At 45.6% G+C, this 23870-nt stretch overlaps 1 protein-coding gene across 1 annotated transcript in view; it reads right to left on the reverse strand.

The window, feature by feature from the left end:
* Positions 1 to 8805: 8805 nt before the first annotated feature.
* Positions 8806 to 23870, reverse strand: part of Chsy1 (chondroitin sulfate synthase 1) — a 58843-nt gene continuing 43778 nt past the window's right edge. The window contains exon 3 of the mRNA XM_013123891.3: positions 8806 to 11747. Coding sequence (XP_012979345.2) covers positions 10158 to 11747 — 1590 coding nt within the window. The 3' untranslated portion in view covers positions 8806 to 10157. The remainder of the gene's footprint in view (positions 11748 to 23870) is intronic.

Raw genomic sequence — 23870 nt, forward strand, 5'->3', positions numbered from 1 at the left:
CCCAGATGGTGTGAGCTGATTTCTACAGCAGTAAGAAGAGACCCAGTCTCACTCCGTCTCACCCTGAGCTGCCCTCCCCCGTATCAGTGACCTTCACCCTGAGCTGCCCTCCCCCGTATCAGTGACCCCCACCATGAGCTGCCCTCCCCCGTATCAGTGACCCCCACCCTGAGCTGCCCTCTCACCCTGAGCTGCCCTCCCCGTATCAGTGACCCCCACCATGAGCTGCCCTCCCCCGTATCAGTGACCCCCACCATGAGCTGCCCTCCCCCGTATCAGTGACCCCCACCATGAGCTGACCTCTCACCCTGAGCTGCCCTCCCCGTATCAGTGACCCCCACCCTGAGCTGCCCTCCCCGTATCAGTGACCCTCACCATGAGCTGCCCTCCCCCGTATCAGTGACCTTCACCATGAGCTGACCTCCCCCGTATCAGTGACCCCCACCCTGAGCTGCCCTCCCCCGTATCAGTGACCCCCACCAGAGGTCAAATGCTCTTTTGGACTTCCTGTTCGCCAGCACTGTGAGCCAATAAACGTCCATCTTTTGTAAAGGATTTGGTCACAACTGTTTTGTTGTGGCAATAGAAAAACAAACACCAAGATATGAAATCTTTACAAAATACAACTTTTTTTTTTTGAGACAGAACTGTACTATGTAGCCCAGGCCGGCCTAGAATCCACTATGTGGCCTGGTCTGCCTTCAGACTCACAACTATCCGGTGTCAGTCTCCCAAGTGCTGGGATTGCATGTTTGCACCAGCCAACTTGACTCGTCAACAGTTCACTGCACCCAGGGGTCACCATGTCCTGGTAGCAGGCGAGTTCTCTAGGTTGAGGATCTTACATTCCTGGCAACCAGGCAGGACATTTTCCCACCTCCACCACACACCGGTTACCAGAAATGAGGCCGAACTGTCTGAATTAGCCTACTATTTATCAGCTCTGTGACCTCAGGCATGTCACCCACACTCTCGAGGTCCAGTTGCTCATCTGCAGCCAAGGTCAGGAGCACGACCTCACCAGGATGGAGAGAGTCACAAATGAAGTAACATCTCTAGACTGCCGGGCACTGAGTCGCCGCCCCATGACCAGTCACTCCGGGAGCGCAGTGGGGAGGTAGGTGTCACTCTTTTCTTGGGAAAGATAAAAGCCACAGCCGCCTTTGGAGGACTGTCTCATTTTAGCTCTCATTTTCCTATGACAAACACCCCAGCCAACACAAAGGGTGACTAACTCGGCTTTGCACAGTGACACCCCAGGTCCCTCGTGGGGCTCCAAAATGAGTGTGTCCTGGTCCTGGCCGGTCCACGGTGGTTGCTAGGTGACAGGGAGATGGAGATTTGGCATCTGCAGCTACAACCTAGAACCTGCTGTGACAAGCAGGAAAGGATCCTGATCGGAGGCTGGTACTGGGCAAGTCTGCAGGTGTGCCCTGTAGGATGGAGGGTCTTCTGGATGTCACGTAACTAGAGCTCAGGTGCAGAGAAGGGTGCCCCGATTTCCTCTTAGTTGCGGAGATGAGGCAGGGGTTTCTGTGGACAGGTAAACTTGGAAAGGCAGTTGAGGCTCACTGGATAAAGTGCAGGGAGGCCAAATCAAGCAATCTGAGCTCGAATCACAGTACATGAGGAGGAGTGTTTCGATTGGGTTTTCTTAAAAAAATTTTTAATGATTTTTTTCAAGATGGGGTTTCTCTGTAGCTTTAAAGACCTGGCTGTCCTCAAACTCCCCGTCTCTGCCTCCTGAGTGCTGGGATTTAAGGAATGGGCTGGGATGCAGGAAGGGAGTGAGCAGGGCGTGTCCCACCATGTGTGGGTTTGGAGGGAGTTTCTGCTGACAGGAGGGCAGTGGCATTATGACTGACATAAAACTACTGGACAGCCAAAGCCAGCCAGCTCTGTTCTTAGTCTGGGGAGGTGATGGGTAGCCACGCCCACTTTAGAGAGCAGGAAACCAAACTTTGGCACAGGAAATCTGCCCAAGATCACCCAGCTGCAGGTAGGACCTGGGGGTCTATGGAGATGACTCAAACCAGTGCTGTGTGGCAAACCCAACTTAGAAAAAAAAAAGCCTACTTTAAACACTGGCCATTTCCTGAAGTGCAAATACTCCACTTGGACAATTTCTGACTGCTGTTGGGAGTTGGGGCTCCTTCTCCAGTCTGAGCTGGCCCCAGGCCACTGCTGACCCAAACTCAGTTCTGCTTGGTTCTGAGCCTGTGGCTCCAAAGCAAACCGCTCAGCAGTCCGTTGTCTTAGCTGATACCCTTCCCTGCACACCATCATGTGCTTATACAACCATCGGTCTGTCTATGAGCTACACTGATACTTCCCACATTGTGAAGACCTGCTGTCCCATGTCTGTCTGACTTTAGCCCTGGGCCCTGATATTTCAGCATGCACAGCTTAGCCAAGCCCCCATTCCGCAGCACGGTAAAGTACCATCCTCCCGTGACAGATGCTGGCTGAGATGCAGGGAGCATGGTAGCATGCTTGCATTGGTTCTCTGGCTTGCCCAGGAGTCACAGACTGGCATAGTTCCTAGATTTGAGGTAACGGATACCTGCTCCTTCAGAGCCAAAGAACAGCCATTGTTTGTCCCAAGTAGAGATTGGGCTTCTGATGTCACCATCTATAAGCGGATTCAGCTTGCACAGCATTCATCTTGCAAGTTGGCAACCTCACATTCTTTCAGATGGTTTATTTTAGGACAAGCTGTGGCGTCTTTATACCAAACCTACAAAACTCTGTGTGATTCTGAATCTTGGGGCTCATGGATATTTTCCTTCTCATTTGAAACGGAGAGGCAGTCAGGAAGGAGGCTTGCTAAGGAAGGAGGCTTGCTAAGGGGTACTCCTACTGGGAAGTGGGGAGAGGGCACTGGCGCAGTTAAGCAATTACTTCTGGCAGCAGTGACTTGAAGAGAAGAACCATGTCGGCCGGCCATCACCTGAGGGCTGGGCAGAGAGGTGGTCTGCACACCTGGAGCCTCTGAACTAACAGAAGGGAAGCAGAAGCCAAGCATCGTCCTTGCTCCAGGGCTGCTGGCAGAGAGGAAACTCTGGGCAGGCACAGTACCTAAGACTACCCAGCACTTCTGGCAGACCCACAGGAAACCAGCTGGGGCTGGACTGCGCTCTCCAATCCCTCCACACTGATGAAATCTACCAGTCACATCCGCCTGAGGATGTGGCCCAGACGGTGACTGCCCTGACAACCCATTGCAGAGAAATGGCTGGCAATCAGGAGCTTGAGGGCACAGGCTCTCAGGGAGAAAAGTCCATCTCTGAATCTAATTTTAAAGACCCACAAGTCATGACGCAAACTCATTTCTCAGGGATGGGAGCCACATCAGACTCTGGCCCTTGGAAATCCACTAGGGTATATGTGATTATGGTCCCTTCCCTGGAGCCCAGCGTTCCCAAAGAAACCCCCAGTGCACTGATGATGGGTGGGACAAGCCTCCCATCTTTCTTTTGTGAATCATGTCTTCCTTTTGTCCAGGCTTCTGATAAAATCACTCTTTAGTGGAGTCTTCATCACTGGTACTAACCAATACTGTCTTCCAATTTAGCGATGCGCTGAGCCAACAAAATTTGTTGTTGCCTGTTTTTAGAGACAGGGTTTCTCTGTGTATCCCTGGCTGTCCTAGATTTCACTCTGTAGACCAGGTTGACCTCAAACTCACAGAGATCTGCCTGCTTCTGCCTCCCGAGTGCTGGGATTAGAGGTGTGAGCCAGCAGTGCCTGGCAACAATAAAACAATTTTAACTAGCACTTTTATAATGTCTTTTTTAAAAAACAGTCTTCAAAACTAGCCTTGAGCACAGGTTAAATAGCTCCATAGTTGTCAATCGAAGTTCATTCTCATGTAGTTGCAAATAAGCATTTTTCTACCAGAAATATCATTCCTAAGGGACACGTGGGCTCCTGGTCACACTGTTCCACGTTATTCTGCATTCCTGTCACCTATCAAGTCTGGAAAGAGTTACCCTTATCTTGAGTTGGCAGCTTCAGCTTCTCTGCCTGGCTGTCTGTCCCCAGGGCAGCCTATGCCTGCCCTTTCCTCGTTCACCATGACATTTTGTGGCCACGGGCTTGAGTTTTGGAGTTGCCATTTTTCCAGGATGGAGCAATCTTCCCACAGTAATCCCCAGATGTGATTTTGTTGTCCAGGATTATTATATATATTTTGTGCTTGTGTGGCACTGGGGATCAAATCCAGGGTCTTATACATGGTAGGTAAGAGCTCAGCTACTGAGCTATATCCTGGTACCTCATTTGGTTTTAATTTGAAAATGTTTTTTGAAAATTTATTTTTAGATGTGCTGTCTGTGAGAGGGTTGTGTGCACATAAATGCAGGTGCCTGCAGAGCCCAGAAGGGTGTGCCAGATCTCCTGGGGTTGGAATTAGAGGCAGGTGTGAGTCACCCTATGTGGATGCTGGGAAGGGAATCAGGCCCTCTGCAAGCAGTGTGAACTAACCACTGAGCCATCACTTTGGCCTCATTTTCAAAAAGGGTTCATATTTCTAACAGACCTCTTGATAAACCCTAGTAGGTACAAAAGGTCACTGCTGACCAAATGACAATGCCCAGTTGACTTCATGTTGTCATAAATAGCCAACCCTTAGTTACCCAGGTTCCAGGGCCCCTGTAGATGTAGATGCCAAAATCTGTGATATTCAATCTGTTTATGGAAAACAGTGCAGGATCTACACAGAATTTACATTCTTCCTGTAGCTTTCAACCACTTCCAACTTGCAATACCTAATGCCACGCACTGTAGCAATGGACAGGACAAAAGCCCAGTGGTGTTTAGTAAATGTAAATTTCCTATATCCAGTGGAGGTTTGGAATACTTCCCTTACAATACTGAGACTCTTTCAAAGTGTACCTTCAGGAACGTACTTAGTTCCAGCATCAGCCTGGGGGTGTGGAGAATATTTTGGGGCATGGAAACAAGGACCCCCTTTAAGTTACAGGACCAGAATCTAACTTTGCCCAAAATGCCTCACATCACTCAGAATGATTGAGTGCACTTTGAAGTCAAATTAGAAGGGTTTTCTTTGCCCCAAGGAGAAGGTACTTAGAGCAACTGAGGCACCACAAGGGTGAGGGCCGGGAGCAGTCACAGAAGGTGGCAGCCAGGAGCCCCATGGACTCAGCTGTGCCAGACTGCTTCATGCAGAGCAGCTCACCACAGACAAGGCCTTCGAGACCCCAGGGCTTCTTATCTGCCCCATTAAATCACTTGATCAATTTTTAAAATCTTCTCATTAAAAGCAATCCAGCATGGCTATTCTATCTCAAAGGGAGTATGGCTAGAATGTTTGTTAAAGGGCAATACTTGATTTTTGTCTAAACTAGTGAAACATGAAGACCTTAACTGCAGCGTAGGACCTGTAGCTTTTGAAGATTTAAGAACCTACATCCCTGCAAAAGATCCCTGCAACAGCCAAGCAAGCGAGCGAGCTGCGGAGCACAGGAGAATAATGCTGCATTTTCTAGTGGAAATCCTGAAGCACAGCTTGCTGTGGTTCACTCCACAAGGCTCCTACTTTTACATGTCCACTGCATTTACAAGGAAGACAAAGCAAACGCACAGTGGACATCTAATTTCGACCCGGAACAGAAAATGGCTGCTTTAAAGGGCTTGAAAAGTGCCATGGGACTCGCGTAGGTGGATGGCAGCCCTGTGCAGCCACCTTAGCCGACACAACCCCAGCTGGCTCCTGGTCGCGTGGCACATAAGCTCCTTTGCAACCTAGATTACAGGTCTTTGTACCAGTAGAAATCCAGCCTAATCCCCAGCGCTGGTGCTGCACAGGGTGGGGAGGGCTGGCACCTGGGATCAGGGCAGACAAAGCCAGTGCAGCCCTTAGGCACTGGGGACTCCAGTGGAACTCCTTGGCCACCAGGAGTCTCACTTTTGAGTGTCCTTAAAGACAAAGACACTGGCAACAGGGTGGCACATCTGAGAGGTCCTTCTAATGTAAACATCCCCTTCTCAGATGAGGAGTGTCTTGGACTCTGAGTGATGGGTAAAGCTGCCTGCAGAGGATACCAGATCCCCAGGTAGTCCTTCCAGGGACAAGAAGCGGCAAAGCCTGACAGCGAGAAACAGCAAGTGAGGGTGTTTTAGCAAAGTTCACAAGCCGGCAGCCTGGGGAGAAGAAACTGCATACCTACCTATTGCTGGGCTGTGTTGAGACCTGGGGTTGGCAGGAAGGAAGTACAGACAGACTTGCCCAGAGGGCTGGAGCGTGATTGGCAGGTTCACGAAGGTTTCTACTTCCCCTACCTGCTTCCAGAGTCTCTCCCAGAGTCGGCCTGCATCTCCAGCCCAGAGCGGGTATTTCAGAACTAGTACTGTGACCCTCCCCTTCCTTTTGAAACATGAGCATCTCGGGTGTTATGGCTCAAGATCCAGCTTCAGCTCACCCTGGCCCAGAGCACCAGGTCCAGCAAAACGCTCCTTCCTCATGAGAGTGACATACCAGTCACCAACATCTGTCGTGGCTGTCTGTGTCCATGCTGCTCCACCGCTCTCAGGATTCCTCCAAGTCCAGTATCAGCATTGAAACCTGCCAGGCCTGACCTCCAAATGCCTCCAGATAGCAGAGGGCCAGGAAACACTGCTCTGCCCTCAAGTACCAGAAGAGGCAACGGATATTCAGGCCAGGATCTATGAATTACAGGGCACACTACTTTCTGATCATATATACACGAGCACACTTCTTCACCTGGGTCCACACAAACCGGGCAGTCCACTATGTGAAGAGTCTTGGGCTGGATGGCTGGACGGGGAGAGAAGTTCCTTCCATAAGCATGCCCTTGTGAACAGTGATCTCTTCCCTGTCCCCCAACCGCATTCACATTCTTCATTTAAAAATCATCAGGGTTTGTCTAGTGTGTTTGGGACACATTAGTTTCTTTCCTTTTTTTTTTTTTTTTTTGGTTTTTACGAGACAGGGTTTCTCTGTATTGTTTTGGAGGCTGTCGGTCCAGCCTGGCCTCGAACTCACAGAGATCCGCCTGCCTCTGCCTCCTGAGTGCTGGGATTAAAGGTGTGCACCACCACCGCCCGGCGACACATTAGTTTCTTAATATATTTTATTAAAAACAAGGCAATGCAGCCGGGTTTGATGGCACACATCTTTTTTGTTGTTGTTGTTCAAGACAGGGTTTCTCTTTATTGTTTTGGAGGCTGTCCTGGAATTCGCTCTGTTGAGGCTGGCCTCAAACTCACAGGAATCTGCCTGCCTCTGCCTCTCAAGTGCTGGGATTAAAGGAGTGCACCACCAACGCCTGCTTTTTTGTTTGTTTGTTTGGTTTTTGGATGGCGAATGTCTTTAATCGCAGCATGGAAAGGGGTGGGGGTGGGGGCGGGGGAAGGGGGGAGGCAGGTGGATTTCTGAGACCAGCTTGGTCTACAGAGTGAGTTTCAAGCCAGTCATACAGTGAGACCCTGTCGCAATATAAAGCAGCCCACGAAGAACAAAGGATTGGCAAGTCAGACAGGGAGGCATAAACCGAAAGCTTCCCTGCGTCCAGGGTGAGGGTGGCATGTCCTGGCCCATCCAATGACCACAGGACTTGGTGAGAATTCCATCTGGAAGAGTAGGAGGCACAGTTCCCAACACTGGGAACCACTGGGATCAAGAGGCCCAGGTGCAGCTTCCACGAGGTCTAATGAGGGAGAAATGACCACATGAAGGAAGGAGTAAGTCCAACTAATCACATCCACACAGGTGGGAGGGGGCTAAAGTGGCGTCAGTGTGGACACTGGGGTGTTCCAGAGTGTCAGGGCCCGCCACCCACAATGCTGAGTCGGAGCTGGTGAGGCCATAGGAGGATAATGGTCACCAGGCAGTGTCCAGGGCAAGGGAATCCCTCTGGAAGGAGGACACTTGAGTCACCAGGGAATCACAGGAAGAGAGTTGAACTTGGGGGACCCCAGACATCACAGGGAGCTGGGAAAGGGGCCAACAGCATTCCTGGAGACAGTCAGGGAGCTGGGGAGGCCAGTGTCACCAAGAAGTGTGGCAGTTGGTAGTAGCGATAGAGGAGGAAGGAGCAAGCTTGACCATGTGCCACTGCTTACAGGGCATTCAGCTCTGCACGTTCCTGCCCCACACCCCTACATCTTGGTGACAGAACACAAGGACACAGACATGACATGTCATCAGGCTGTGAACGGTGCTGTCCTCACTGGCGAATAAGATTGCTCTGGTTTTCTCCATGGGGAAAACTAAAACAAGAAAACAGAAAGCCCAACAACTTGCATGGACTGTGTGGCAACTAGGCAGGACAGTGATTCTGTGAACACAATGTTATCACACTGCAGATACCTCTCCCAGGGAGCAATTCTCCTCCACAGAACCTTGCTAACAGCACCAGAGGGCACTTTTTGATTTCTGGATTCTATAGCAACTGTGTGCATTTTTTCCCCTCCGGCTAGATTGAACCTAGAACCCCAAGAAATCATTGTTGATGGTTCCACATGGGACACTGTCCAACCCTTAGGCTGATGAGGGTGTATTTGTAGCCAGGAGCCAGACAAGGGTCTACGCCTGGTTTGAAGACCTCTGTTTTTCACACTGGGTCAACAAGCTGATGGGGGAAAGGATGAGTTTCCCCTAAGTGAGAGTTGGTTCCATGCCACTCCCCACCTGCAGTCCACAGAAATGCTGACTCAAATAACTGCAAAGGCTGTGAGTCTGTGTCTCAGTGTTTTACTTTCCAAATGTAATTCAGCTCTTCAACTAACACAGAAATAATGAGACAAAATGGGTCTGCAAAGTACAATAGAAAAATACTGTCCACTGGTTTATTTGTTCAAATGTGCAATAGGCTATTTACAAATAAGCAGATCTCCAATGATGTATATTAAAAATGGCAAATCTATCAACTGTTTGAAATCTAAATGAAAACAAATTATTAAGGCACATTTGATCTGTGAGTTGAAAACAAACGTTCTGGTGTAATAACAGATTCATTTCACTTTTGTCCCCAAAACACATGAGCACCAAAATTATCAAAGAACACTTAATATTTAGTAAGATGGGAATGTAAAAATTAAAGATGAGGAAAAAGTGTTTTCAAAAGGAAATCTTTGGAGATCGTTTTTCGCAAATAAAACATTCTAACCACACTCATGGAACACATAAATACTAGTAACTGACAAGTACTCAAAATGAAAGAGATCTAAACAATGGGTATTAAATAAATTAAAGGTATTTAAGATAAACAAGATAGAACAAAAAAGTGATTAAAAAATGAAGCGACTATCTCCACCTACAACACAGGATGAAAAGAACAGAGCCCAGATTTCAACCTCCCATTCACTAGGGTGAAGAGAACAGAGCCCAGATTTCAACCTCCCATTCACTAGGGTTCGTCTGTTTAGCTTGCACCCATTACACTACTAACAGTCATTCGTTGTCAACCTAAATAATACTGTGCCCTCTAAGGAGAAGGAGCAGGGGCAGAGAAAATGCCAGGTCCTTCTTGAACCTCAGTGCCAGGGCTGCTTAGGCCAAGGAACTGTGGGGTCAGCCACAGCTGTGCCTTTCCTCTGTCCCTGTGTGGCCACCGTGGGTGGAGCACAGTTTGGGGGAAATAATCAATTTGGAAAGCTGTCCTGGAGATAATAACAATACAGTATTATCATGTCTCCTTAATTTCTGACTGGAACTAAAGAGGGCTTTAAAAAAAACTTGTTAAAAAAAAGGAAAAAGGTAGAATTTGTGCAAAGTTAACAGTCACACCAGAACATTTACCAGCGTTACAGTGTTTTTTTGTCACAATAATACTTTTTAGGAGTGTTCACGTTTTTCTGCCGTAGGTTTAAAGGGGGGAGGTGTCTGTAAAAGGAATGTAAAAAATCAAAAGCCAAAAAATTATTACAAAAGTTTTGTTCATCAGATAGGTTTCAAGTCAGGATTAAGCAGGTGCTACATAATGTTCAGCAAGATGTGTTCAAAGGCAAACATTGATCACATTTTTGTTCAAAAAGCTCAATCTCAAAGGAGTCCTGTGTAAGAAAACCACTTGGAAAATATATCCTTGTATGGACTTCAAAAAACTGATCATACAAAAAAGTTTTTGAAAAATAAATTAGGCAATTAAAAACATCCGTTCCAGTGGCTGGAATCAGGCTGTCCTGGCAGAGCCATTACTACCACTTTTGCTGTAACCGGGGTCATTCTTTTCTAGCCACATTTCAGCCAACTGCTGTGTGGACCCATACGTCGACGCTTTCGACCCCAAGCACATTTTATACTGTTTGGGATCCAGGTTGGGGTCACAGAAGACAGGGTGGTGGATGTGGACGACTCCAACCTCCTGGCTCCTGAATGTCTTCAAGCCGGCCTGGACAACCTTGTTAAAGAGGTCCACATCCTCCAGCCCCCAGCCTTGGATGGAGACATCAAAGCCGCCCACTCTGACAAGATCTCCCTTATAAATACAAGTAATGCCGAACCCATAGTTTCTCCAGAAGCCGGTTTTTTGAGTAAAGGCAAAATGGTTGTCACTGGGAACCTTCCCACTATAAACAATCTTTGGATCGTACTGGCTAAAGATGATTGGGAAATAGATCTGCTGACCCAGCACTGTGTTTGCTCGACACCGTTGTAAGAATTCCACAGTAAATACCAGGTCAACATCGCAGAAGAAGAGTAAAGACTCATTATTAAACTGGGAAGATCCTACTTCTAGGGCCAGCGCTCTTGAAAACCCTCCAGACACAGGCAAAACCTGCATGTCAGCTTTAGGGTACTTGACTCGATAATCCCTCATCAGTTCAACCTGTTTGGCCTTGTCTGGGTTGGAGTCCGAATTGAACAACAGAACAACCAGCTTGACGTTCTGATTTGGAATGAGACATGTCTTCTCAAAGTTGCCCATGAACCTTACAAACATGTCAAAGCGTCCCGACAGAGGGATCAGGATGTTTATCTTCTTTTCTTTGGGCTCTTTGTGCTCAGTTTTGGAGCCAGGAAGCTGGAAGGGAACGAGCTTCTTCAGGGAATTGGACAGGAAAGACAGAGACCCAGAGTCCTGGTTGATTCTGTCGGCCAGCTCCTGCGCATCCAGCTCCTCGTGCTCCACAAACTGGATCTTGCTGAAGGTCTGCTGCAGGTATGCATGCCTCCTTACAGGGACGGTCATCTTCTTCCCTTTGTGCTTCTTGTACAGGAGCAGCAGATCCAGGATGTACTCTGCCCCGTACATGGGATTCACACGACGGTAGCCATACTGGATCTCCTTGAAGTCAATGATGCGCCCCCGGGTCTTGGCATTGGCGTTGATCATCTCCATCACCTGCATGACGATGTCATCCAAGGCCTCCCTCTGCGCTGAGTCCATCCCTCTCCGGGGAGGCTGGCCATCAGTGGCTGAATATAAGTATTTTCCAGTTAGAAACTCCCATTCCAGGATCTCCTCTCGCTGGTGGGCTTGAAAGCGCATAAAGGAGGGAGGGATGCCCAGCTGGAGGTCTTCCTTATGGATCTCTGTGCTGCTGTACTTGCTCATCAGGACAATTTCCCGGTGGAGCTGGATTGTGCGGTGGCGCAGCTCGGCGATCTTGCGGCTGAGCATGTAACTGTGCAGCCTGTATTGGTAGGGTGGGTTTTTGTTGGGGTGTAAGGTGATTGCCCGGTGGATTTTACTGCTATGGAGATCTCTAATGTACCCCTTCTTGTTCTGTTCATAATTCTCATAAAAAAGCTGTTGCATCTGTTAAGAGAAGAAAAGACTCCTGGTTTAGAATTGCACACGTAAGTGTCATCCCATCCTCACATCTCCTCCAACGACCACTAATTCTAAGACAAAATCTGTAAACCAGAAGCTTTTCTGGATGGGCAACAGTACACAGAAGGCCCCAGAGCAACTTCATGAGGTCAGAAATTAACAGATGTGAACGGCTCAAAGAAGCATTTCAACGAGATGTTGGGCAGTGAACAGCCCCAAGGGCTAAGGACCCTGACCAAAATTACAAGGGCTACAGCTACGGACCTGCAGAGCAAAACTATGCAGATGGGGCACTTCAGTTTTGCTTTCAACACCACCACCAAAAACTTCCTTTTTCAAAAGGAAGGGATGGCTGGGCAGTGGTAGTGCACACCTGTAATCCCATCACCAGAGAGACAGGGGCAGACATATCTCTTTGAGTTCAAGGTCAGCCTGTCTACATAGTGAGTTCTAGGACAATCAAGAATGCAATGCAGACCCTGTTTCCAAAAAAGTTAAAAAGAAATTAAGAAAGCATTTTGGAGTCCATCTAATTTAGGAGGACAAAGAGCAACTGTGACTCTCATGGATGCTCAGGGGAACCAGTGCCTGCCACGGGACGCGGGGCCATGGCATGTGGTGGGCTTTTGCTCACTGCTGCTCAGCAAACCTGGATCACAGCACACAGTGGGCATCTCCTATGGGATTCTGCACATCTCTTGGGCTCTCTACTATAAATGATAGTAAGTGTCTGCTATGGAGACTTCAGGCTTGCTGAGAGGAAGTCAGAGGCATCAGACAAGGTGCTGATTCCACTCCTCCCCAGCCCATGGTTGGGCCAGAGGAGTAACTGGTAAAAGTCCATCAGACACTCCTGCTGCAGCGATGAGATGAGGTCCTCAGCTTGGAGTGGCTCCTTCACCACCCATTTCCAATGCAGGTCAGCACCATGGCGACAGGGATTCCAGAATTCAGAACTTTCCTTACAGGTACTAAACTCTTTAAACATGTTTCATAGCCCTATAAGCCCCAAAGGTAACAAAGAGTCTCTAATCTTGCTCCCAACTCTAAGAAGTCAAGGCTCCGACTTCATAGCAGCCACTGGACGACACGCTGACTCTACCTGGGGACAAAGTCTACCATGGTCAACATCAGTTGGAAAGCTCCAGGGGACCACTGTATGCCACAGTTAGAAAACCAGAGACCATATGTACATTTGCTTAAATACATAGGTTATTGCTATTTCATCTACTTACTACTTCCAAACTTGGGAAATATCAAATTGAGGAAATGTAAAAAATTTTGAAAGAGGGTCCTATTCCCAAGAATAAGCATCCAAACTTCAGTTGCCAGGCTGAATGGTAACTAAACAACACAGCAGCCAAAGGTACATAAAGAATACAAGTCCCGAGGGCCAAGGACACAACAATTAAAATCTAAAGAGGTATCTGGTGAAGCAGGTCAGTTGATAAAGTCCTTGCCAGATAAGCCTGATAACCTGAGTTTGACCTCTGGATACCATGTAAAAGTAAAGAGAACTAACTCCACAACATTGCCTTCTGACATCCACAGAGTACTGTAGCATACTGGTCCATTACACACACACACAGTTTGAAAAACTCTAATTCCAAAGTGGAAAGGTCACGTTCAAATAATCAGAGATCAGAAACTGGAATGACACTGGATGCGGGTACTGCTACTAGAACAATGTCTTCAAAAGCAGGGAGAGTAAAAATCAACCTCAGTGTCCATTTACCTTCCCAGCTAAACTATCCATCATGAAAGGAGAAAGGAAAGATATTAAGATATGAGGGCTCATATTTATCTTGCATCCTTCAGATTTTGTAGGATATACATCTCAAGTGTGAGGGAAGACAGTAACAATTGATCCAAGAAACAAGGGGTACACTCCAGCATGATTATGCAAGGATGTCTTAGGTACTCTAAAGCTCTGATGTTTATTGCCTTCATCTCCAGAGGCCATCCTAGGCCCTGACAAGTTATAAGATGCTTAGTTATACCTGACAGACCAGTGAAGAAGTATTAGCCTTTAAGCAAAGCAAGATATTGAGAAGCTGTTAAATGATTTCAATGTTGAATTGCTATGAAGGCTACTCTGATACATTAAATATGATAAACAGCCAAGGTATGTTTTCAAATCTAAGACCATTAGTATTTTAAAGACAAACACATGTCCTTCCAGACTGTATTTTAGTACTCAGAATTCCTAACATGACTTTATTTTATTCTTTCTGGGCAACATCCTACATGTGGAAGGTGGGTACCAAGGATACCCTCTTTGCAATGCACTCCCGTGTGTGTCTGGTTTTCTCTGTACTACTAATCATATCTACAGACTTGCAAGGATAACACATTCCCAGATGCCTCGAGAAATACACTTCAAAAATGTTTTAGAGGCTATCTTTTGGCATTACTTTCTCAGTAACTGGGGTCTAGGTAGGATTTACCTACTACACTATTCACTAACAGGCTTTGGGGGCATTAAAACAGACTGAAATTTTTAAAGTTGAATAAAGTTATTGTAGGGACCTTCTAACTAAACTGAAAAGATTTGGCTGTGTAATATTTATCTTAAAAAAATAAGTTTACTACAAAAAAATAAGTGGGGACTGAGGAGAAAGTAAACAACAACAAAAAGTCAAGACCGGATGGGCGTGGCCGACACATTTAGTAAATCAGCCTACCGAGCACCCGCCTCAACACTGTGCAAGGCCTCATCAGGAATGGCAAACACTTCTAATTCTTAGTGGTGAGAATGAGAGAATAAAAAATGTTTTTCAAACTTACAAGGAAAAAAAAACTGTTTAGAGATAAGTTACCTTCAAAATGAACAAGGTATAGGGAGAGGGCTCTGCAGTAAGGTACTTACTCCATAAATACAAAGGCTGGAGTGTGGATGCCCAGACATGGAAAGCTTTGTGGGTGTAGGTGTGAGGGCACCAGTAGTCAGTATTCAAGAGGCAGAGCTAGGGAACCCCAAAGCAGGCTGGCTAGCAAGACTAGCCCAAAAAGTGAGCTCCAAGTTCAGTGAGACCCTACCTCAAGACAGAAGATGGAGACAGACTGAGAAGAGACACCCTATGTCTACCTTGGGCCTTCACATATGTACCAACGCACGCACATGCACACTCCAAATGTAGAGGTTAAGAGCACTTTGTTATCATGCAGTACCTCAATAATTTATCATTTGAAATGCTAAGAGGAATACTCTAAGGCCAGGTAGTGGTAGTGTATGCCTTTAACCCCAGCATCTGGGAGGCAGAGGCAGGAGGATCTCTTTGAGTTTGAGGCCAGCATACTCTACAGAGCAAGTTCCAGGACAGCCAGAGACACAGAGAAACCCTGTCTCGAAAAACCAAACTGAAGAAAAGAGGAATGCTATAACCTAAAATTAAAAGGCACTTAAGATAATTCAAGATCCTGGGTTGGCGTCATTCTGCTGCAAACCAGAGGAGCTAATTCCAAGGTCACGTTATTCCCAGGAACTTACTGTACAGCTGGGCAGTCATCACCTACCCACAACTAATCTTTCATACAAATGCCTTCTAGAGTTCTCATTAGCAAATATCCTCTGTCGTCTGCAACAAATGACAACACACCCGCTAGGCCCTTGCACTTCCTGTTAGTGTTTACATTACCGCGCTCATTAAATACAGTAGTACACCAGGAGGCTATCACTGCTCCTGATGGGTAATGTCGGATTAGTGCTCCATGACCCAAAGTTTCTTATCCTTTTGTTCTGAAAACTGGTTTAAAAACAATATTAAGCTAACACAACTCCTTATAAAATAATTTAAATAGGAGAGATAGCTCAGTGGTTAAGAACACTGGCTACTCTTCACAAGACCCAGGTTCAAGTCTCAGTACCCACATGGCAGTTCACAACTATTTGTAACTCCAATTCCAGGGGATCCAATATCCTCACACAAATGTGCACATAAAAGTTTTAAAAGTGGTCACTCCCACATTTTTAAAAAGATTTTATTTATTTGTTAGATATAGTGTTCTACCTGCATGTTTTCCTGCAGGCCAGAAGAAGGCACCAGATCTTGTCTTATATGGTTGTGAGACACTATGTAGTGCTGGAAATTGAACTCATGACCCTGGAAGAACAGTCAGTGCTCTTAACCTGGGAGCCATCTCTCCAGCCCCATCACTCCCACAGTTTACATATTTAAATTAATATTCTTATTCAGTCATGGGCATTTCAATTCACACTTCAAAGCAGAACTTTAAACTTTCTTCTTATTCTTTGTGTCTTTCACATCATGTATCTTGATCCATTCATTTCCCTGTCCTTTTGTCTCTGCCCTCTGCCCTTGCAAGCCCCTTGCCCCGAGGTAAAATAAAGTTTAAGAAGAAAAAAGAAAAAGAAAAAATGTCTTGGAAGCTGTAGTGTGCCATGGTGAGTCACACAGTACACCCTTTTGTCCATCTTTGCTTGCAAGTGTCCATTGCAGAGTCATTGATCTTATTTGAGGTCTCTGGTTTCTGCCACACCATCGATTCTGGGACCTCACTGGGACTCCTCTTGATTATCCTGTTGTTGCCTTGTGTCCTGGAGATCCTGTAGCTTTGGGTCTGCAGGATCAGCCCCATCACATGTTCTTGCAGATCACAGATGGGGTGGATGTTGGGGTGGGGCTAACTCACAGCCCTGGTAGAACGGGCTGAGTAGTTGCAGGGTTGGTCAGCCTGCCAGCTCTCCCCTGTCCTCACCACCAGGGTGAGCTCTCCAGCACTGCCCGACTACCTCACCTCTTGCAGCATGAGCAAGGGCGGGGCCAGTTTTCTGGCTTTCATGCCCTCGGGGTTGGCTCTCCCACACCTACATCATCAGAGTCAAGCTCTACTGTGTTGCCCAGGCAAGGTGCAGGGGCCACTCTCCCAAGTGCCAAAGCAGAACTTTTGAAAGGAGGCATCTAGGTCAGACCACCAGCACACACTGAACTGTTTCAGGCTCTTGGGACATATAGTTATCCTACACATCCCTATTAGTTCTCCCCTAATTAGTTTTGTGTTGGTGTTGACATTTTCATTCAATTAAGTTCAAGGAATACATACTTTGCATCTTACAGACTTCATAAAGTCATGGCTAGGGGCGTGTATGGAGGAAGGAATAAAAGGCTGAGCAGCAGAACCTCTCTTTTCGGCTTTTGGTTTGGTGGTGAAGGGCTTGGCTCATCTGGATTGCTTGTTTTTCTCTTGTGAGTAATTTCTACAATACACAGTCCCCTGGTCCCAAGTGTGCTGTTTATGGTTGCAGCATCAGTGGCCCCACAGTCCTAAGACAGCCAGAAAACAGCACGAGCCCCCTCCTCATCTGTTTCTTACAAACCCCCGATCTTCAGGTGTCAGTCACCTGAGCTCGTGAACACCATTTCTTTGATTAGCTTTTATTTTGGTTAGTGCAGACAATGCTGGTTTCACCTGCCGTTTGTATACAAGTATACTGTGGTGCTTTGTTCGCGCCCACCCTCCAGTACCCTCTCTTGTTCTCATGCAGTCCTGCTGGTCCTCTTCCTTCCCCAGAGCACAGTATATCCCTTCTGCTTTCATGTCACATGGAGGACTTTAATCCAGGTTCCATGTAAGAGGAAATGTGTATCTGTCCTTTTCTCCCCTACACCATCATTATTTTTAACTAAAGAAGCAATTATGGCCATGCTGTGTGGAATGAATTATACACGGAACTATCTTCTAATGAAAAGTCCTATTCAGATGTGGCATCAAATGTTTACTCCACACTCTTGTGAAAGGCACTGGGTAGAGTGAGAATCCAAAAGGCCCAGCAAAGAAAAGGGATAAAGTAAGCCCTGGTTTGCTGAAAAGGGCACCTAGGAAGGGCCTTAACAGAACTCACCACAGTGCCAGGATCCAATCCTCACAGCTTCCCCAAGGCACTGTGTCCGAACTCTAGTCAATATGGGTCATATAGCAACTCAGCAAACATTTCTATATGATTAAATAACTCAAGTTCTAGCACAAAGGGGTTCTCAAAACAAAGCAAAAACTGGACACAAGCATACTGGGATAAATGGGGTGGGAAGACCTGGGGGGGGGTGTGGACACACAAATGGACAGGAGAATCAAATCTAAAAGAAGGTAGAACTCTAGTTCTTTTGTGAAGAGAGGGATGGATAAGATAAAAAGACAAAAGAAATCTACAGGTCAAATAGTATGGCCTACAAGGTCATTTTTCTCCAGGATTTTTGTTTTTGTTGTTAGATTATTATTTTATTATGATTACTTGTTTGCTTTTCAAGACAGGGTTTCTCTGCATAGTCCCAGTTATCCTGGTACTAGCTTTGTTAGACCAGGCTGGCCTTGGACTCAGAGACTCGCCTGCCTCTGCTTACTGAGTGCTGAGATTAAAGGTATACATCACCACTGCCTAGCTGTTTTTATTCTTTTTTATTGTAAAATCTTATTCTACATAAATATTTTGTACTCTTTTAGTTTATGGACTTCATCAAGTAGTATTATATTCCAATACAAAGCTGATCAATTTTTAAAAAGGTAAAATATATACACAGCACTTATATCTTAAGGCTTACTGCGTGAGGGCTATGAGAACTAAGTGGCAGGGAGCAGGACATATCCCAGTCCTATTCCCAAGCCTGGAATCCACTAGCACACACTAGAGATATGCACCCTGCTTTGTTCAGAAACAAGCCCTTAGGAGCTAGCTTTGCCAAAGCATTCTCTCCACTTGGCACCTGCGGGGGAACTAAAAGTGTGTGGGACCATCTGTGCCTGGTCCTGTGCCTGTCAATCATCTCCTCAACCTTTCCTTTCTAGCTGCCTGGATTTCTGCAACAACAGACCCACAGGGCAGACTCACACATGTAGCAGAAGCTATCACCTTTTATAAAGCATCTTGCCCCCTCAAGCAATCTTTTCTTCTTCTACTTAAACCCTGAGAAATGTCACTGCCCCAAAATGAACTTGGGGACCCATGACTCCTTTATCTGTTCCTTTTCACTAACATGGTCTCTTCTGCTTATCTCTTTAATTGGCATACTGGAATGACCAGATAGCTTTCAGGGCTGCTAAAGTCCAGCTTTTTGCCTCAAAATCTTCCTTTACAATTTCACACATTAAAATCAGAACCATCAGTAAATATTTCTATTATTTGATGAGTGTTTCTACCCTGCTCACAAGTGCCTGCAGGACGCATGTGCGAGTGTGTGTATGTGTGTGTGCGCGTGCATGCGTGCATGCATGTGTGTGAATTATAATTCTGGGTAGCTGAGTCTTGAGCATGACCCACAGGAGACTAATGTTTTCACTTGTCATCACCAATGCACTAGTCAAAGAGGAAAGGATGGTTCTTATTCAGTTACAATTGAAAACCAGAAGCTCCTTTTTTAAGAAAAAATATTTTATGTTGTGTGTGCCTCTTGTGTATGGAAGGGTTCCCTAGATGTTGGAAAAGGTTATGAGTCCTCATATGGGTACTGAAAACCAAACATGGGTCTTCTGCAAAAGAAGTTAAGTGTTCTGTCCTGTATTTTTTTATTATTGTTTTTCCAACTTGATACAAGCTAGAATCATTTGAGAAGACTATCCGCACTACACTGGCCTGTGGCATGTGAAGCATTTTCTTAACTAGTGATTGATGCTGGAGGGCTCAGCCCTTTGTGGGTGGTGCTACCTTTGCTCAGATGATCCTGGGGTATATTTGAAAGTTACGGGAAGCCAGCCAGAGAGCATGAGTCCTTCATGGCCCCTGCCTTGAGTTCCTGATTTGACTTGGTTGGGTGATGAACTACAAACTAAGCTAAAATAAAGCCTTTCTTTCCCAAGTTGCTTTTGGTCATGGTTTTTGGTCACAGCAATATAAACCCTACTAACTATGACATTTTCTTAACCTCTGTATCGTCTCTACAATTCTAAGAGTTCTTTGCTTTTACAAGAGATCAAAAGAAAAGGTTGACAGGAAGAAGGGAATGAGGAAAGGAAGGGGTGGGTGTTCGGTGAGTGAAGGGTCAATTACAACTTTAAATTCTGGGGCTGGAGAGGTAGCTCAGCAGTTAGGAATGGGTATTGCACCCTGCGTGGTGTGGCTTACAATCTCCTTTAACTCCAGCCCTCCCCTTCTGGCCTACTCAGGCACCTGCACTCATGTGTGAACACACTCATACAAACACACAAATACAAACATAACTAAAAAGAAATCTTTGAAAAAAATAAAAACTTTCAATTCCATGATGTCAAATTCCCAGAGAAGCTATAAAAATGACTTTCAAAAGACACACAATCAAATCAAAACTTTAAGATTTTTATCTTACCCCAGTCAGAATGGCTAAGGTCAGCAAACAATCTCCAATAAATGCTGGAGGGGTGTGGGGAAAGGGAACTCTCATTTGCTGTGGGGGAGTGCAAACTGGTTTAGCCACTCTGGAAATGAGTTTGGAGAACCCTCAAAAACAGTGGTTCTCAACCTGTGGGTTGCCACCCCTTTGAAAAACCTCTATCTTCAAAAGTATTTACATCACAATTCATTAACAGTGCAACATTAGAGCTATGAAGCAGTAACAAAAATAACTTTATGGTTGAGGTTACCACAACACGAGGAACTACATTACAGGGTCACAGCATTAGGAAGACTGAGAACCATTGCTCAAAAACCTAAAAATGAATCTACTATATGTCCAACCCAGAAAGACCAACACTGCATGTTCTCTCTCATTTGCCGTTCCTAGGTCTACATCTCCATACGTGAATATACAACCTGTAGTAGCTACAAAAACCAGAAAGTAAAATGGGACCATAGGGTGGGGTGAGAATGGTAAGGCAACAGAAAAGCAGGGTACAAGTAATCTGAAGGGGGAAATAAGGAAAACTGATGGGGAAGGAAGGAAGAGGACAAAATAATAGTAAGGATGTCTGAAATAATCCTAAGGAATCCTATCTATCTACTTAAAATTGCATGTAATACATGTAAGTTTGTGCCCAAGCGCGCGCGTACACACACACACACACACACACACACACACACACACACACACACACACACACACAGTGTGCTTAAATGAAATTCCATCTGGGCTGACAATGCTCCCACTAAGAACCATAGATTACGATATCATGTACTTTGGATCTGGAGGTACCAGAAGGGACCACAGGAGCTTCCAAGGGAGGGAAGAAACCCATTGTCATATCTAGTTAGGAGCCTATGAACTAAAACAATGAACAGCATGTCTCAACAGCCCTAAGGTACAACAGAGGCACAGAAACCTTGGTGGTAACCAAGGACTCCAGGCCCACTTGACAAGAAGGAAAACACGCTTGGTACTGGAAACCTAGCCAAGTACCTAAGGCTATTGAATTCATGTATCTTGGAAGAAAACCTATTAACTACCATTTTACTAAACCAGCACAATCCCTAACATCATTCTAAATATTTGTCTATATACCCACAGATAAGTGTAGTCCTTACCCCTCATCAAGGAAAACCCTCTTTGTAACAGACTACTACAGAAAAACAAAACCAATCAAAACATAGAGAACAAATGACCATGGTGTATCAAACCCAACTAATACATCTATAACATAACTCTTGTACCTAAGGCTCAGTTTATAGCAGGAGGCGTGGACGTATTCTAAGAGTCAAAGAAACAGGAAGTTTGCTGTGATATTTCATCTCATAGAAATGTCAGAAGTTATAAATAAACAAGACAGACAGAGAGAGAGGGAGGGGAAGGAGGGAGGGAGAAGGGGAGGTGGGCAGGTGGTGATGATACACTCCTTTAATCCCAGCACTCAGGAGGAAGAGGCAGGCAGACCTCTGTGAGTTCAAGAGTAGCCTGGTCTACAGAGTAAGTTCCTGGACAGTCAGGGCTGTCATACAGAGAAACCTAGTCTTGAAAAACCAAAACAAGTCAGAAGTTATACCCATAAAACCTCATCAACATGGCTGCCTAAAGAAGACCTGAACAAGAAAGAGCAGCACCAGCAGACAGGTGTGCTGATGTGGAGGGGGGAAATCTCACGAGGCCTCAACCCTACACAAAGAACTACAAACAACTGACAATGTGGAGAGTGGGTGAAATAGTCTTCCCCAGAGAAAAGCCTCCAAATGGGTTATCCAATACCAAATGGTCAGCCTTGAAATCACATATGTACAAGTAACATGATACAGTCTAGGTTGTATTTATATATTTAGGTATATAAAAGGAAGTATATGGCCGGGCGGTGGTGGCGCACGCCTTTAATCCCAGCACTCGGGAGGCAGAGGCAGGCGGATCTCTGTGAGTTCGAGGCAGGGCTGGACCGATAGCCTCCAAAACAATACAGAGAAACCCTGTCTCGTAAAAACCAAAAACAAAACAAAAAAATAAAAAAATAAAAGGAAGTATATGGGAAGGGCTAGAAGGAAGAAAATGGAGAAATGGCATAATCACGTTTTAATTTCAAGTGTGTGTGTGTGTGTGTGTGTATTAAAAAACAAAAGTGCAGACAACCAAAGGCACCACACCAGAGAAAAAAGAAATTCAACAAATGATGCTGGAATTGGATAGTCACATGCACAAACAACAAAAAGTAACTCAAAACAGATCACAGACCTAAAAGAAAAATACAAAACTACAAAATAACATGAGAAAATCTAGATGACTCAGCAATGACCAACTGGATAGGATACAACCCTTGAAAGAGAAGGAACCGATACTACATTTTTTAAAGTTGGAAACTTCTATCCTAAAAAGACAATGTCAGAGCCTGGTGGATCTCTGTGAGTCAGCCTAGCCAGAGCTACATAGTAAGACAAGTCAGAACAGAGAACATATCCAAGTAAGACTTACCAGGTAAGTTACTTGTCTATGTCCCAAACTCACAGGGATCCTAAAGATTGACAAGAAAACCAACTCTAAAGTCGTCGTATGTGAAAAGACACCAATGTCAACAGGAAAATACAAATCAAAACAGTGAGATGGCCAAGTGTGATGGGCACGTGTCTGTGGTCTTGAGGAGTGAGTGTATTAACTGGAAGAAACTTGAACCTTGGTTTTACAGCACACAACCTTTTGGAACAGACTGTCGGCCCTGTTACCATCCAGAGATTTATTAAAAAGGTCATTACCACTCCCAAACCCCTGACATCACTCTGTAAAGGCACCTTAACAAGTAAGACTTCTTGGGACCACACCCAGCACTTGCTACCATGTATTAATGACCACCTATGAGGTATGTACCTGACTGCCCATGTTTTACATGATGGGTGTGATGTATCTGGGTTCAGCACCTTGAACACACCTACAGCTACTGCCTAGCTTGGTCATCAGGGTTGGCCCTTGAAATCAGAAGAACATATTTAACCAGGTCTCCATGTCTGAGTTCACCCAGAGGACGTAATGGCCTGCTCTCCAAGGGCTCATATAATAGTAACATTTCAGATAGTGACTAGAGCTTTGTAGAACTACAAAGAAATGTGAAACCAGTAGCAAAAAAACCCAAAAAAACAAAAAACAAAAAAGGGCTCTGTAGCTCAAGCTGCTCTGGAATTCGGTGTGTAGTCCAAGTTGGCTTCAAATTCGTGGTATTCATATGCTCACCACACTCACACATTTTAAGTGGGTACTTCACCTGAGAAACGGTACAGTATTCTTGGAGACATTTTTAAGTATTTTAACTCCATATTCCATTATCCAGTTGGAGTTCTCCATTCCATATTAACTTTAATCTCTGAATTACATGGCCAAAATGACCACCGAGTTACTCATTTTGGCCTTAAACTCCTGCTTACATGTTGGTACTGTGGACTGTGAGATGAAGCTACCCCAAGCAGAGTGCCCCGCCCCTCACTGGAATGAAAGCACTGACATCCTGGCCATCTCCAAGCTCCAGCTCATTCCGCTCTCTAACCATGCCTCTTTTTCTACATTCAACTAGATCACAAGTCTCAACTTCGTGGGGAAGGACAGCTGAGAGCTGTGCAGTGTGGGAGGGTGAACATGCACCTTAAAAAGCCAAAATCCTATTCCAATACACTTCTGAAAGCAAGGGCGGAAGCACAGACTCTCATATACTTCCACCCCAGAGTTCTGAACAGAGACCACTCATAATGTATCTCATCATAAAACTGGTCCCACAGACTCCAATAGT

This window comes from Mesocricetus auratus, unplaced genomic scaffold (genome assembly GCF_017639785.1).
Source record: "Mesocricetus auratus isolate SY011 unplaced genomic scaffold, BCM_Maur_2.0 Super-Scaffold_4256, whole genome shotgun sequence".
Classification (NCBI taxonomy): Eukaryota; Metazoa; Chordata; class Mammalia; order Rodentia; family Cricetidae; genus Mesocricetus; species Mesocricetus auratus.